Source organism: Antennarius striatus, chromosome 19 (assembly GCF_040054535.1).
Source record: "Antennarius striatus isolate MH-2024 chromosome 19, ASM4005453v1, whole genome shotgun sequence".
NCBI lineage: Eukaryota > Metazoa > Chordata > Actinopteri > Lophiiformes > Antennariidae > Antennarius > Antennarius striatus.
In genome coordinates this window covers 9,129,301-9,146,020 of record NC_090794.1, presented here as the reverse complement: position 1 = coordinate 9,146,020, position 16,720 = coordinate 9,129,301, and the positions used below count along the sequence as shown (strand labels likewise).

Genomic DNA, 16,720 nt, shown 5'->3' with positions numbered 1-16,720 from the left:
CTTTTTTGGAAACTGTCTAAAGAATGAAGGGTGTAAAAATGTTTTTAAAAGCATGCAACTCAATACAGGTATATTGCTTGTTAAAATTTTAAGTACAAGCTTCTGATTTCTGCATATAAAACAGTCGTTTGTGAATTTTGAAAACAAAGACGCACCTAAATGGATTTCTAAATTGGCTTTTTAAGTGTAACACTTGTGTACTGTAGTGAACCCTAAACTTATTTTCCAGTAAATTAACTCTTAAAATTATACAGTTTGAACTTTTATTCAAGTATCACAGCAGTTCATTTGAGAAATACAGTAAATGTTTCATTTCAAATATAACTTACACTAACATAACAGTTGCAAACAGGTGTGTTAAAATACACAAATGAACATAATGACAAAGCTATGGAAACTCTTGGCTAAAACTGTGGAAAAATAGGGAAGAACAAAGTAATTCAGGATATAACAAACCTTCCCCTTCTGCATACTGGACTAAGTAGTCTCAACTACCAGACAAAAATTGGTTTAGTCCAAACTGGCTACAATTCAAAATAGGAAGAAATATCACAATGTATGACATTTGACTACCCATATTTTATTTCCACATGTTTTAAATTAAGAAAAACAAATACTTTTGGCAGAAATTGGAGACAAAGTGAAAAACAACAGAAATTCATTGTGGTCCTGTTTCTTTTCCTGGGTTGTGTTAAACAGACACTCCATTTTCTTTAAATATCACTTCAATCCTAGCATTAGTATCTAGCAGTATGCCACAGTCTGTAACCACTTGAATGACAAACACCAAAAATAAATAGAAAAGTTGAAAGGGCATGTTATCATGTGTTTGAACCTGAGAAACCTGTAAACCCTTTAATCCCACGCCAAATAAACCTGCTACACAAATGCTACGCAGTTCAGCAAAGTTGTTAAAATGGAAACTTGACACTTCCCAATTTGTTAAATTTAAAGTACAAAAACACAATTTACTGAATATTAAATGTAAAACATGTTGAACAATAAATAAGAATCATGAGATGAACATTTGCAAAAAAAGGAACAGAACTTCATACACACAAAAAAAAGAGTAAAGAGACAGAAAACGCACCAACAAGGTATGTGATAGATGGAAGAGGAATAGATGAGTTATCTCCTCAGTGTCCAGGTACAGTAGAAATTAATCTGAAACTAAAGCGATAAAAACACACAGACCATGAAATATCATTACAATTTCTGCAATCATCATCTGGCTCAAATGCAAACATACATAAAAATCAGAGAAATAAACAACTGTTGGATTACTGCAGCAGCTGTGGATGTACTGATCTGGTACCTTAGATGGTACTGCGGATGTTGCAACAGTATTTCTGGAGTTGAGAAATACTGTGTACCCAGTAAACAGTTTTCGCATTTAATTAAATTATGCTGAGGTAGCGTTGTTTTGTTTTTTTTCCTCTCTGCAGTAGTCCAAGTGCTAACATGTCGTTGCCTGTTTGCATATGGTCTTTGCTTTTGTCGCCTACGATCTGAGAAAAGGCAGAGGTTTCCTTGGGTCTGGTTTGCACCAAGAAGTCTGAGGATAGGATAAAAAGAGCTTTGAGAGGAAAAGGACCTTCTACAGTCAGCATCCGCTCCAAATATGGCATCGCCCAAACCATGAAAACACCACTAAACCTTATGGAGGTGCAGCAAATTAGTTAATTCACTGCAGTAAGAAAGCTAAATTGGCCACAGATTACAATTCATCTCAAGTCTGGTGTGAAAAACAGAACAAACAAAATTTTTTAAAAAATCCACAGCTTCAACGTACAGATGTGATAGAATAAAAACAGTGTAATGCTTTGTATGCTATAGTGATGGGCACTGCCTAGAATGGCCTTGTTCAATATGCATTTACTACCCATGGAAAAACGATCTGAACTCAAAGAACTGTATAAAAAAAGTAAAAAATAATTATCAAAAAGACAACATAAAACATTGGTTGTTGTGACAATGGAACATTTTACTGGTTGAAACAGAATTCCTGTGAACAGACCACATCATGTCAGTACCTTCAGAGGAGTGAGATAACTCATGGCACAGTAACTTGTGCATTGTAGGTGAAAACTGAAGAAAAGCTGGTGTTGTGAACTTCTTTGTACGACTTCAGTCTGCTCCGGTAGAGGCTACTCCCTTCCCAGCAGGTCTGATTTGAACAGGTCGTGAATATATTTGAAGATCATCAAAAATATAAGTGCTTCAGATATATTCTGCAAAACGACAGCAACAGGAAGTGAGTATTATCTAAAACTGCATTTTGTGTCTTTTGTTTGGCCAAGTTTGAAGATGTGAATGACGACAGATGATTTTACATACACCCCAAATCTGAGCTTGTTCATTGTCAAGAGAATACCATAGATGATTTAATTCGGTTCATATGAGATTTTAAATAAGGCACACGCTAGGCAGTGCAAGCTTGAGATGCATTCCAATTTGTACTGCTTCCCGTTCCACAGCCGGGGTGTCGGTAGGAAAATCAATTGATGGGCACAGCTTGAGTATAGATGGAAAGTGTTCAAGATGTATTTAGGTGGGCTCAGCGACCAAAATGCTGAGGGTGTTTCAAGTGAGGTGCTTGTACAGCTGACAAATAGCAACATTAAACCTGTTCACCAGTAACTCAGAAACAAAGGGAATATAGCAGCTTCATACTCCTGATGACTAAATTGCTTCTAGTCCTGCTGTGCTAACCTCAACCAGGTAATGTTCCCTCGACAGCTTCTTCTTTAAATAGTTGTTCTGTGAGTGTCCTTGACGGTGGCTCAGAGATGCTGAATTAACGATGAAGCTTTAAAAAAACAAACTTAAAAAGAAAAAAAGATCCACATAGAAAACATGGGGCAAATGACCACTGTGAAAGTGTTCCTCTCGAGGGCAAGAAGGGCTAAGTGGTCCAGAACGTTATCGGACCTCATCTCCTAGCAGCGCTCCACATTCACACTACTGCTGGTGACAATCTGAGTGTGTGTGTGTGTGCATTTCTGATTTGTGTCGGTAGAAATGCATGCATTCCCAACTATCAGGCTTTGTGTGTGTGTGTGTGTGTGTGTGTGTGTGTGTGTGTGTGTGTGTGTGTGTGTGTGTGTGTGTGTGTGTGTCTGTGTGTGTGTGTGTGTGTGTGTGTGTGTGTGTGTGTGAGTGAGTGCGCTCGCACAGCCAGCGCCGAACACACGTGACCAGGTTGCGATGTGACATCACGCATCTGTTGGTTTTGCTAGTTGTCCAGGTTAAAAAGTAATCCCAAGAGCAGCGTTGATAAAGGATAGCACCCAAATAGCACCATGGTTGCCCGTCACTGCGTTGGGGTGTGTATGTGTGTGTGACCGACACGCTCTCAGGAGTTTGGTTATGTAGAGTGAGTCTGGGTCTGGCCAGGTTCCTGAGATGATAGCACCACTGAATGTCTGTCCCCAACATCTCGTTGGGTCTCCTCGACCCGTGAGGAGGAGCACCGAATTTTCTCTGTTGTCTGTTGAGGACTGGACTCCGAAGGACTCTCTTGCTTTCTTCCTCTCAGTCTCTCAGTTTGTCTCTTTGTGGTCCCAGAATGGTTAGGATCTACCTGACAGGTATTTTCTCCACCTCACAGGAATGTATCAAAATGCTGGATCCTCTCCTCCATCTCCTGCAAACACAAATAGACACCGCTTAGTCTCACCAGCACAGCAAAACTCAGATGTGTTTATAAACCATCTGTGTGTCGCGGCTTCAATGCTGCCTGAAAATTTCTCACAGCAAACAACATCTTTCACAATGATAAATGATATTAAATGAAGCAGGGCTGGGGTGGAATGAGTCAGGAGATTTTCTCGAAAAAATAAAGAAAGAAAAAAACAGAGTTTGACACAGACTAAATCTGAACAGAGCCAGAGATGGATGTTAACCGGCGTAAGATCATGATTAATGTCTGGGTGATGTTACCCTGTGTGTGTTCTGTCATCTGAATAGCTGAGTCAGTGTGACAGAAGCTGCTACCAATTTCAACATCTACAACAAAACTTAGGAACTATCAATTTACAGCAAAGAGCAAACCTGCACTTCTTAAAAGAGCTAAACTTTCCAAAGAGGCATTGTCATCCTTTACTGACTTCTCACATTAGTGCGGCAAAAATGTAATTACACAAATAGTGACACTTAATTATCAGCTATTAACCTTAACTGTCTTACATGCCAATAATTGCTTAATGAGAAACTTGTCTTGATGCCTAAGTTCTTTCTCAAGAGAACACATCCAAGCCAACATCCCTTTTTAAGCAGGGATCAGACACAAATAGAATTAAAACTGACAACATAGTCATTGAATATTTGATCTTGATAACCGACTCAACTTGAACCTGGATTGTTTTTCTTAGTATTGGCATTCCAAATGTACCAAATAGCTGGACCTGATTTTCATGTATTAGAAAAGATATTTTAGAAAATGTATTAAAAGTTTGACACAGTAATAGATGATTTAACTTTGCTGATTTAACAAGCAAAGATGTCAATAGAAACATCAGTATAAATGTCACATTTATGCCTTTGTTGTCTATAGAATGGAATTAATTTACAAGTCAACACCGTGAACACAACAGATATGTCTTTGCTGCTTTAAATACATTATTTGTTAAATAATCTCTGCTCTTGACAACAGAAATACTGTATAATAAACCATTGTCAACAGTGAGTCATTTAAAAAGTACTGAACTTAGTGACACTGATAAAGTTACTAGTGTATTTTTTTAAGGCATCAGCTCATGCTCAGATACCTCAGTGCTTTCCACACCCATGTGTTTATGCAACTCATTGTGCACCCACACACTAAAATGCAAATGAGCTCTAGCAAAACATTGTCTCTTTACACCTCTATGATGTTGACTTTATCTGCCTCCAAACTTGTCACCTCTAAAACACAGCAGGCACAACAAGACCCTGCAGCGCTCTGCTTCTATCAAGTTTGCCTCAGTTTCTCTCTCTCCTGCAAGCATAAAAGCTGACCAGCACAGCAAAAGGCCCTCTTTTTCAATTTCTCCATTTGGCATAACACGACAGAAAAAGATTAATTTCTTAATTTCCCAAAGGGGCCATTGATAGTACGCTTAAAAGAGATCCGGCAATGTATGCTTTGCACTCTGAAGATGTCATCTATTATTGATATTCGACTCTTTTGTGTGAAAGGTGTTGTATATTACTTTGATGGGCTTACTTTCTACATTTCCACCTCAATCACTGATTTCCATTATTTCACAGTGGAATTTTCTATAAAACCTGGGTACTACTGTCTGAGTCTTGTAGCTTTGGAGTACCAAAGAAACAATAAAAGCTTTTTTATTTTTTTATTTATCGACTGAACAATTTTACGTGTTGTACCTAGACGACGGTGTTGTCTCAGTACCTCCCTACAGCAGTTTCAGAGAGATGAAGGCTTAGGCTGCTTTCTGTTCTACAAAGCCTACTGTCAGCGGGGAGACCAACTTCTGAGCTGCCTGTCTGATGATGCTTTTGTCTGTATGTGACTTAACACTACTACAAAAATCAACATATTATGACCAATCTGCATGGATTGGAACAAAACAGTTAAATGAGTGGATAGATCTAAAAATTAAATGTGTGACAGAATATTTTTGTGACTGATGGTGCTTTTGATTGACAGGTAAGCAAAAAAAAGTATTCTTTAATGATCTGCAGGGCATTTTTTTACAGCGAACATGCAAATAAGCAGAGAAATAATATCCCTTATTAAGATCAACTATGTTGACCGGAGCCATGTGTGGCCATGGCACCAAACGGATTCGGATAAAAGGTCAAAGGCACTCATAAAGTCTTAAATTGCTGTCAGAGACAGGCAAAATGAAACATTAGGCCCTGGGCAATATGAATGCCAATTTGTGCATGGAAATCTAGTTGGCAGGTTATTGTGTACAGAGCAGAGATGGTCCCTCTTGCCTTTAACTGGAAGCAGGGTACAGCCCACTCCATCTGCTGAAAGGTCAGCTTTTCAGAAAGGCTCAGTTAAGCAGGCCTCCAAATATGGAAGGGCGTAAAGGGGAGAAATATATGGACACGGTTGGTTTCACTCATCTTTACAGCGTGGACACAAACACCACAAGCTGTAACAGAGTGCGATATTAACTAGAATTGGTTTCACCGATCATACAGGGCGTCAGCCACACACACACACACACACACACACACACACACACACACACACACACACGAGTGGCAAGTTTCTACATGCTCCAGGGACCCACAAGGAGATGGCCAGCAGTGGAGTCAAGATACATGTTAGAAACACAGGGAAACAAAACACGAGCCAAACGAGCTGACATTTCTGCTTTGGAAACACCAATTCAGCCTAGAAGTTTGAAATAAACCTCGACATGCTTGCTCCCTCCCCTTCCCCAACCAGCCGGCCTGTCTACGAGCGGCAGCACCACCTGGCTCGCTGCTCTTTCCCTCTCTCACTTCCTGTCTCTGACATCCTGACAGCCCGTTTGGCTACCAGCACCAGGACAGTGCCATTCCTGCCCTGCTGTCTGTGCCGACATCCGACAGCAGCAGCAGATGGCCAAATTGGATTCTGAGAAAATATACAGCAGCTTCCTCATATATGAAACAATGTCTAGTCTTATCCAGAGGGGTTTTAAATGAAAATAAAAAAAACTGTAGTCAGTGTCTTTTTGTAAAATCTTATTCAAATAAAACATTTGTAATGATAAACATTTGATTTTATATTTTGTCACTCCTATTTATTAAAAAAAAAAGTTAAGCAAACGACTAACTCCATGTTTCACACAGGCTTGATTATGTGTTTAATAAATATTTCCATTAATATTAATTTTATTCTGTTAGGATCTCATTCTCGCAGCAAAACACAATACGGCAAATGAAATTTTAATCCTTCATTTCTAAAATGATATCGATTAAAGCACAGTTCCACTTCGATGACGCTTCCCTAGAACTTCTTTCCACTTGAAAGTTAGATGGAGTGAGTTATTCTGATTGAACAAAATAGAAAAAATATATTTGCATATGTTACATATTTATCTTGAGATTTCTTTCTTCAGGCCTTTATCCCCCTGCAAACACCAAACGTCACCTCCCGTTTGTATTGTGCATGAAGATAACCTTTGTTAGATCGATGTATAAATGTCACTCACCGACAACAAAGTGTCCTGTTTACATTTTGTCTAACAGTCATACCATCTTGCAGGTTAGCGAGCAAAATGGTAGAAGGGAAACCATTATGTGGAAAAATATGAGCGGTGGAAATGACTTAATATCATTTTGTCTCATTATAATGGATCATAATGGGACACTATGTGCAGTAATGGGACATTACATGCAATATCACAGACATATGCATTTCAAATTAACCACCAAAGAATCCAAACCCTTGTTACATGCTCTCCCCCTGCTGGTTACGTGGTGCCCATGTTTTTGATAGATCTGTATTCTCTCTTCATTTGTTAGTGAAGTTGACTCATGAGGACAGAACAATAAAATGGGCAGGAATTCTCACTCTCTCTCTTCCAGCGCCCAACTCATGACAGAAGAATGTCTGAGGGCTGATCTATGTTACATTCAGTCCCATCTTATGATGGGTTCAGTAAATTTATTTTGTTCACCAATTTTCATCAGAATGAATAAAGTTGTCTTATCTTTATTTAAATAGGCTATTTAGAATTTTCTTCATTATTATGTTTTAACATACTGAAGAACTATTACAACTTTTGAGTGCCTTTAAATTCCTTCAAATATGCTCTAAAATAAAAATAATAACAATAATCTATCCATAACTAAAAATATAAGAACCTTCTGAAATCATGTTTGGCCCTTATACCAAAGAATTAAATCTGCAAACAAAAATGTTGTATGACTTAAAGGTATTACATCGCTTCAATATTACTCTAAATAATTTTGCACTGACAGCTTGACAGCAAATAAATACATTTAAGAAACTCCTATATGGGTAAATCTGACCTCTAGTAGCTGCGTCTTCTCGTACTCCCTGCGGTGCTGGTAGATACACTGACTGAGGAGGGAGTACAGCCTCTCCAACTGTTCCACACTGTAGCCCTCACTCTTCTTCACCACAACTTCCAGTAGAGCCTGAAGGAATCACAAATCAAATCATTACAAAAAAAGTAGAAAGACTCACTTACTCAAACAAAACCTTACACACATCCTAAGTGTTAGCACCAACATCAATAAGTTTGAATAGAGACACAATTAAACAATTAGATCTAACCCCTTCTGAGATCCTATACAGGATAAGCAGTTGCAGAAAATGAATGAACCACAAAGGCATATTGTGCTGAATAATGTGTCACACAAGCCAAGGCTTGATGTTTGTGCATGGAGATGAGGCATTCAGAGGTCAGCTGTATTGAAAAGCAATTAAGATGAGAATGACAGCTAATTAAAGCTAATCATAATAAGAAGCAAGTTTACATTTCACTGTTACTTTAATTAAAACATTGTGGACAGTCAAAGGTCTTTTTAATTGACCGGTCTCTCACAGTTTACCTCAGGTCTGTGTATATTCTTGTCTATTTACCACAGAGGCTCATCAGAATGCATTGACTGAGACGGTAAAGGCACAGTAATTAAAAGTGCAATCACTGACACAAAGCAAAAAGAGAAACCTCAACAGAAATTAAACAGTGCATGTGTGTGAGAGACAGTGACCACCAGTCAACCGCACAAAACTAAGCCAATGTCAAGATTAATAAGACACAGATGTTTGTCAAAGATTTTCATCAGCAAATGTCCCAGAAAGTAATTACAGCAAGCAAAAAAAAAAAAAAAATCAGGGGTAAATCGGTTAGCATTGTATTAACCAATGTGCTCTGACTGATTTGTTTTAATCAGAGAAGTTGTCTTGATTACAGTAACAGACGAAGGATTCAAGTCAACAAAAAGACCTTTATCCCAAGGCAGACCCAAGGCAGAAATGTAACCGTGACAACAGTATGTAATTTTGTTGGAACTAATTTCTTTATATTTATCAGCACAAATACCTCTAACAAGGTTACAGCAAAAATAATCATACATGACCAGTTCTTGAGATTGATTGTAACAAAAGCCCTCAACTGAAAAATCTTTTAGATGCAACATCACATCTGTCCACATAACCATATCCAGATGAAGAGTTCATGAAGAGTCTACGAAAGTCTCCCTTGATAATAATCAGGCCTAACAATTTCAACAGTAGTAGTAACAGGAGATGAAAAGACACGATCAGGACTTATTTCTAGGTTTTTTTATTTGTTTTTTTTAATGTGTGTCACAAAAACCCACTATCACTCTATAAAAACTATTCCGTCCCTCAGCCTCATTTATTATTCTAAAAATGACACTTGGTCATTTTCCTGCTCCAAGACAAATAAATTAATTTCTGCCTCAACATTTATGGAGTCATCATCTAAACAAGTGTTAAATGTTGCATTTTCAATATAGATTTTATGCACGGGCAATAATAAAATAGAATTGAAAACACTTTCTGTGAGAAATAAAAATAATGGTCCATAGTTCTCCTAGCTTGACTACTTATAATATTAAATCGAATGACCTGGAAAAATGACTGGCAAGATACATGAACTATTCACATTACCACATATTAATCTTCCAGCGTTTGAGGATTCAACAGAAATATGTCTTTGACATAAAAAAAAACCCTTCACCGGTCCAATCAAATCATTCTTGGCAAATAAACTGGATGTAGGCACAATACATTTCTTTTATAATACTTAACATTCATGCATAATGATCATCACAGCTGCCTTCAAGAAGTGCTCTCAGCTGCTCTTACTGAGATGATTGGATTCTTTTTATGCAGTATCTCTGGTATAATGTCAAGAGGGTTCTGAGGTGTCAACCCAGCCATGACATCTCATAAAATAGAGCTGAATGGAGTACATAATGGTGAGATGCCAATTGTAACAGCACATATATAACAGCTTAAACGAGCATCATTACGACCCATCTCCCATATGTACAATAATGCAACATGGCTACGAACTTCCTTTCATCTGTCTACATTTTTTTACTACATTTGCCACATTTTGCATTAAGTGCATTTCACTACTTTCCAGCAAACCTTCTCTCCTGTATAGTGCATCATCATCCCTACTACTTCTTTCTATAATTCATACAAGATCTGCTCACGTCCTCTTTAAACATTTTTTGTTCGCTTTCAGTGTGTGGTACTTCCATCATCTTCTTGTTCTCTCTCTTCTTGCATCTCTTCAGTTTATTCTCCATACTGTTAGCCATATGATTGCAGCAGAGTAATTTCCAGCCTCTGTCTGCTTGATCAGGATCTCCGGAGCAGTGAGAGTGTTCTTGACATGGGCTCAGGGATCGAGTGAGCTCAGAGTACACAAAAGAGCAGTAATCCCATGCGTTAAAGACTTCTACTGACATGGACCATTTAACCTCACCGCCTCTAAAGTCTGTGGTCCATCTTCCTCTCCCAATCACATCTTCCACTTTACTCAATTCTCATGCTACTCAAGACACCAGATGGAGCTAAGAAGGGCTTGGGTGAGTAGAATGTAGTCTGTCAGGCTACAGGACATAAATATGCACATTTTGAGGCACTTACAACAGACATGAAATGTTTTGGCACAACAAAAGGGAAAAAAAGATCTTTGGAAGATGGGAGGAAAACGGAAATCATGTCATCCCTTCATGGTATTAAATCACACCGAATCTAACCATAAAACTTCTTTACCATAGTGTATTTGCGCATCATTCACAATTCTTGACTTTCCAGATGAAGTTGGATGTTTGGATGAGCTCTTATAAAACAGACAGGACACTTCGAACATAATGAGCATCTCCTTCTTTTCTTCCATTCCTTTTTGATCACAAATGCCATAAAATTTAACAGGAGCTTTAACAGATACACAGATTCACTGAATTTTGGAAGAGGAGACAGTGTGTGTGATAGCATGGATGAATATGTGAGCATCTGACTGAGTAGTCATGTGTGATTCCTTATTTACATTATGATGATGTATTTTTGAAGACCCATAAGAATTTATTTACAATGCAAGTATTTATTAAATGTTTCTGATTACTAAAAATGTGAGCTAATTACTTCAGTCTGGTAAAAAAAAAATAAAGCAATGTCCCGTTATTGTAGGCATCTAATTATTTTGAGCTGAGCCAGGGGAGACGACTTGACTTACTGGACCTCCTGCAATTTTAATTGAAGTTGGTGTCAAAATTCAGAAGACACCGTGATGTCTTACAGGGCACCTATCAATAATGTATAAATACCACTCGCAAAATATAACACTGTTTCAAAGCTGCAATGCATGCCCACAACTCTGGAATCTTAATAACTAGTGTATGAATATTGTTAAATATTATAGTGTAAATGTTTTGTGTTACTAACGCAGTTGATTTGGACTGAATTCATCCTCATTCTGTGTTTTACATAATACCAAGAAATCAAGTAAGCAGACTGGAGCTGACTGTGATTTACTAGAGAATCCTCGTCCTCGATCAGTAAATGACTGTGTGTGTGTGTGTGTGTGTGTGTGTGTGTGTGTGTGTGTGTGTGCGTGCGTGCGTGTGTGTGCGTGTGTGCATGTCTGTATGTGGGTAGTGTTACTTCCAGTGCTGTGAGGAAAAAAAAAGTTATCATTTGTTGGGAGGAAAACAAGGACTTACAGCCCAGCAGTCAGTGACACCAGGGACACCATTAAGCCTTCAATGTCTGGTTTTAAGAGAACGATTAACCCCTTTCATCTGGTGTTAGTTTAGCAATTTTTAAATCCAGAAGACTAGCAACAGAGTGAATTTTAAATTATTCTGGTTTACGAACACCAGGAATTTCTTTCATGAGCTGAGGGAAGACGTGGCATTAGAGGATGGTGATTTTTCTGAGGAAAATCCAGTCACGGTGTCATTTGTCACATAGGAAATACAATATAGATAGTGTATGAAGGGTCAGGAGCGATCATGACAAATCACATTACCATGGTTTTAGCACATTAAAATGAAGTGGTCATCCCTTTCACGAGGGCATGTAAAGGTCCTTCCTGCTGGGGTTACAAGCTCATCTTAAATAAGCTTTATCTCTAACATCGAATCACTATAAAAAGTCGCAGCCTTCTCATCTCTGTTCATATTATGTTGATAGAAGGGTCTTTTGTTCAAGATCAATCTGAAAGTACATCATTGAAAATATTCTTAATATTATAGAATAAATGGCATTGTTATTTCTTTAATTACAATATCAGGATGAGCCCAGAATTTAATAGCACTTACTTTTTAAAGTTTTTTTCAGTCGCTAACAAGCGTTTGTCCAAACAGTATTCACATTTTCAAAACTCTAAACACAATTACCACAGCATCGGTCTTTTGTGGCCATACCATTCACACATTTCATGTTGTTTTCACTCAGTGAAAATATTTCCACAATACTTTCCTTTTCTTAACGGACAAGTTATACCTCCCAAGAAAATTATGGATTGTTTTTTTTTTTTTGTTATTTACAGAATGTTAGCACGTAACATCCCACAATAGCAACAACAATATTCCAAACCTTAGATACAGTATAAAAACCTCTGCTTCTGCAGTATCAGTTCAAAAACAATATATCACAGCTGATAAAAAATTGAATTTTTTTTTTAATACATTTTTTTAATTTTATATACTCAATTAATCCTGAAAGGGAAATTAGTGGCACACTCTAGTGTTAGTAATTCATACGTGCATATATTAGTGTGAACAGGCCCTGAACACACACTCTCACACACAGGGGTCCTGTATGCACTCGGGGGGGGGGGGGGTGGAGTGGCGGGCAGCTCCTTTATGGTGTGACAAATAAGCAACTTGTAAGGGGGACGGCGCCTTGCTCAAGGGTGCGTCAGCAGTGCTCCGGAGGTGAGCTGACACCTCCCACTGTCAGCTCACACTCTGGGTAGTGAGCTGACACTGAGTCACTGCCCCACCCATTGACACACAGCTGATATTGCCATGGGTGGATCCGGCATACCCAGCAGTTCTATCCCAGTGCATCACCTTGGATGATATCAGAGATCGTAGTGATTAGAGACAGTAATTTTGTGGGGGGGGTTTTACGTAAGCCCCCACACCCCCTTTTTTTTCTGGGCTCTTTGCTGTTCTTGTTGTTTTTGTTTGGTTTTTTTTGTTCAGAATGCTCTTGTGTGTTTCATGGCTATTTTGTTCACTGTAAGCTTTTTCTTTTCTATCATATTGTAAACAGTATTTTTACTGTACCTCCTGTAATAAACTGTAGGGGAAAAAAACTGATTTACTCTTTACTGGAATGCTTTTGAATGTGAACATTGCATGTGGACATAAAGTTCCCAACCAAGAAGTTGTGTACATTTTGCATGCAAATACCAGTAAAAGTGAAATATAAAAGTCTATGCAATTTTTAAGTCAACAATACCCAGTATTTTGAAACCTGGTGTACTTTGACTGCACGTACCTTATGAAGTGAAAACAAGCATTATTGTTTGACACAGTAATTTCATTCTGAGTCGAATATCCAGTGTTTTGGTAAAGTGATGTATTCTATTTTGAAATGAAGAGTTAGTGTTTATTTAACAAAATGTTTTTTTGAGAAGAAAATTAACCATTTGGTCAATTGGGCTTTCTAGGTGTGAGTCTGTGTTAAGAGTTTAGAAAAAGTATTTGAAGTATGGGTAAGCGCTTGTTAGCGACTGAAAAAAACTAATCAAGATATATGCAAAATAACATACATACAGTATTTCTATTGACGTTTATTGGTCAACCACCAGTTTTAATCCATTAGTCAGATATTCATTAGACAAAAACAGTTAAGTTTGACAGTAAGTAGAAATAATAATGTCCGCTTTAAGATAAGATCAATAAAGAAGTTGTGTTCAAATCAATAAGAGCCTTGAGACTTAGGATCAGCTTCTTAGGGAGGGTATATAAATTAAAACAAGAAATGGCTAAGCTAGATCAGTCACCACAGCTTTTAGAAGTTGATTTCCTTAACACTTTTTAAATTTAGCAGTTACTGTACTTGACTACATGATATGAGGTAACCACAAGAGGCCAACACATCTTTCAAATACAGGAGCTTCACTCAAAACAAGATCCTTTCTTCAAACGAACAATCCGGTTGTTTAGTTGTAATACAAGTTTGATTGTAGCTGACCAGATGTCACACGTCATCAAAAGCTAAAACCAATCCCTGACTAACTTGCCATGCCATCATCCAAAAACTGGAGGATTTACTGGTGTAGTATTTAGTCTGTGCATTCTAGTTGTTACAGTTTTCAATACTTTTGAGTAAAATGAAATGTCATATCTCTTGGTATGTGTTTTTGCTGCTTATATACCACCAATTCCTGAATAATTTGCATCTACAACATAGCGGGACCCACTTTAAGAAGTGTCTTTCCAGATGTGAAATGCTTAATCAAGTACTAGCCTCAGACAAGGCCTGATGTTGTCACCTAAAAGAGAAACAGTAACTGACTACATTAGGGTTTGCAGACCCTAACAGTTTGTGAGCAGCATTTTTTTTGCCAATGTATAAAGGGATTAAAAAACATTAAAATGAATGCAAAATATTTAATAAAATGTTGCTTGGAGGAAGACCAAAGAGGAGGTTTATGGACGTAGTGAAAGAGGACATGAAGGTAGTTGGTGTGAGAGAAGAGGATGCAGAAGACAGGGTTAGATGGAGGCAATTGAGTCGCTGTGGCGGTGGACAGTATTGCTGTTTGTGCAATACTGTCCAGTTAATGTTCTCTCACTTTCTGACAATCAAGTTAAAAATGCAAAAAATGAAGTAGCCTGTAGTCATGTCATATTCAGCAAAATAAATAAGTATGCAAAAATGCAATGTTTGACAAGTTAAGCCAAAGGTAAGAATTTTTTTTTTTGAGAAAGCAGATAGAATATCTTAATGTAATAAATGAGGAGCATCTGGCTGCATTGACATTATCCAAATACAGTATTGAAGCATGAACGATTTCCAAACAAATGCAATGAAGGGGAAAAAAAACTACAAGGATAGAAACTAGGCAAGGGAAAGCAGTTAAAGTTAGGATTAAGTCAAAGTTTTTGTATGGACTGGGTATTGATTAACAAAGGTTAAACTCAGTAAATGTCAAGGGAAATTAAAGGTTAATCAATGTACAGTATTGTCCTTTACATGTGTAATGCAACCAATGTTTAAGTAATGCTGAGGGAAGGGCATTGAACACTGAAACATGCTGAACAAGTACAAAGCATTTCAGGCTGTCCATTATGTGTTAAAGAATTTTTTTTTCTGTAACACGTAATAACACATTTTTTACTGGTTGTACATGCTCGGAATTTACAAACACGTACAGCTTGTTAAACCCAATGCATTTAAAAAATGCAATGCTGCAGAAAGCTCTATAATACTTTAATGCCATCACGGCACTTTATGCAGTTGGGTGATATAATGAAAATCTGTGGACAGGAGACTAGTTTTAAATTCTTATGCACAGTTAGCAGTTTCACTGATAACTGAAGAAATGTAGGACACTTTCTGCACAGTGTCAGTTGTTAGTTTGTTGCTTTTTTATTGCGCCCTGGCATCTATTTCCATCTTGGCTACTGGCCCTGAAATAGCACCAACACAAAAACGATTCCAGACTACCCTAGATATAGGAGAAATAAAATGTTATTTAAAATCCCAAGGTGGCCTAAAAGTGTTTAAAATACACCAAGGGAGAAGATAATAACACACATACCTTCACAGGGGAAATCTACGTCCTCCCAAGCCATCTCAGAAGCAAATAAAAGTCAGGCATATCAACAATGCAGGCTAAACCTAGCATTTATAAGAATACCTACATTATCTAAAAGTAGGAGTAAAAGAGGGTTTGATAGAAGAGAAAAACATAATTCCTTAAACAAAAGTCAAACGATAAGTCATTAAAATTAGGTTTTTGATCAGGCTCTGCAGAGAGTTTGGGCAACCATAGCAGCATTGGCTGCATTGATATCATAAAAGCTAGTCAGATATTCCAAAATAGCACTGCTAATGTCTTTTTTACAAAACGGGTGGACCGACACTTGCAGTGACCTAAAATTATATGACATTACTCAACATATATCACACCATAATCAAACAAACCAAACAGCCCACGCAAATTACTTGCAGTTATGACCTAATGATTTCAACCCTGTTAGGCCTCGCGCAATGCCAGCTTTCCGGTAATGCGTTTATTGACAAAACTGACAGAAACATTGATACACTCCAGGGTTGGGGGAAAAAAAGCAAGGCCACACATTCAAAAACTTGTTTCATCCCCTGTATAGCTATGTGCCAGCCTTGGCTTTATGTGAGACAAGGGTTGAGTGGGATCTGAGGTGTGATTAATGTGAAAGGTGGAATCTAATCATCTGAAAGGGCTTGGCAAGTGGTCAATAAGAAGCAAAAAATAATTAAATAAATACAGCAAACTCAAGTGTTTATTTGAGCTATTGACACAACTGATTCACACATGCGTTGCCCAACAGCATGGTTATGTGAGTGCAATTACATGCAAATAGCAACCCTGTCAATGCTGGAATGAATAGCAATGAAAGAATCCCTTCAAACCCTAGTCCAGCACAAATATTAAGCAGCTGTCTTTTTAAATGGCATGTATGATGGCTACTTTACCAGAAGGTCCTGGTGCTAAAAATGAAGACATCAGTATAAAAACTGAAATGGGACCAC

The 16,720-nt window shown here is 37.8% G+C and overlaps 1 protein-coding gene across 1 annotated transcript in view; it reads right to left on the bottom strand.

Annotated features, from left to right (window-relative positions):
• Window positions 1-117: 117 nt before the first annotated feature.
• The window catches only part of atad2b (ATPase family AAA domain containing 2B), a 62,876-nt gene continuing 46,273 nt past the window's right edge, over window positions 118-16,720 (bottom strand). The window contains exons 27-28 of the mRNA XM_068341995.1: window positions 7,984-8,112; window positions 118-3,646 (exon numbers count right to left, since the gene is read on the bottom strand). Coding sequence (XP_068198096.1) covers window positions 3,605-3,646; window positions 7,984-8,112 — 171 coding nt within the window. The 3' untranslated portion in view covers window positions 118-3,604. The remainder of the gene's footprint in view (window positions 3,647-7,983; window positions 8,113-16,720) is intronic.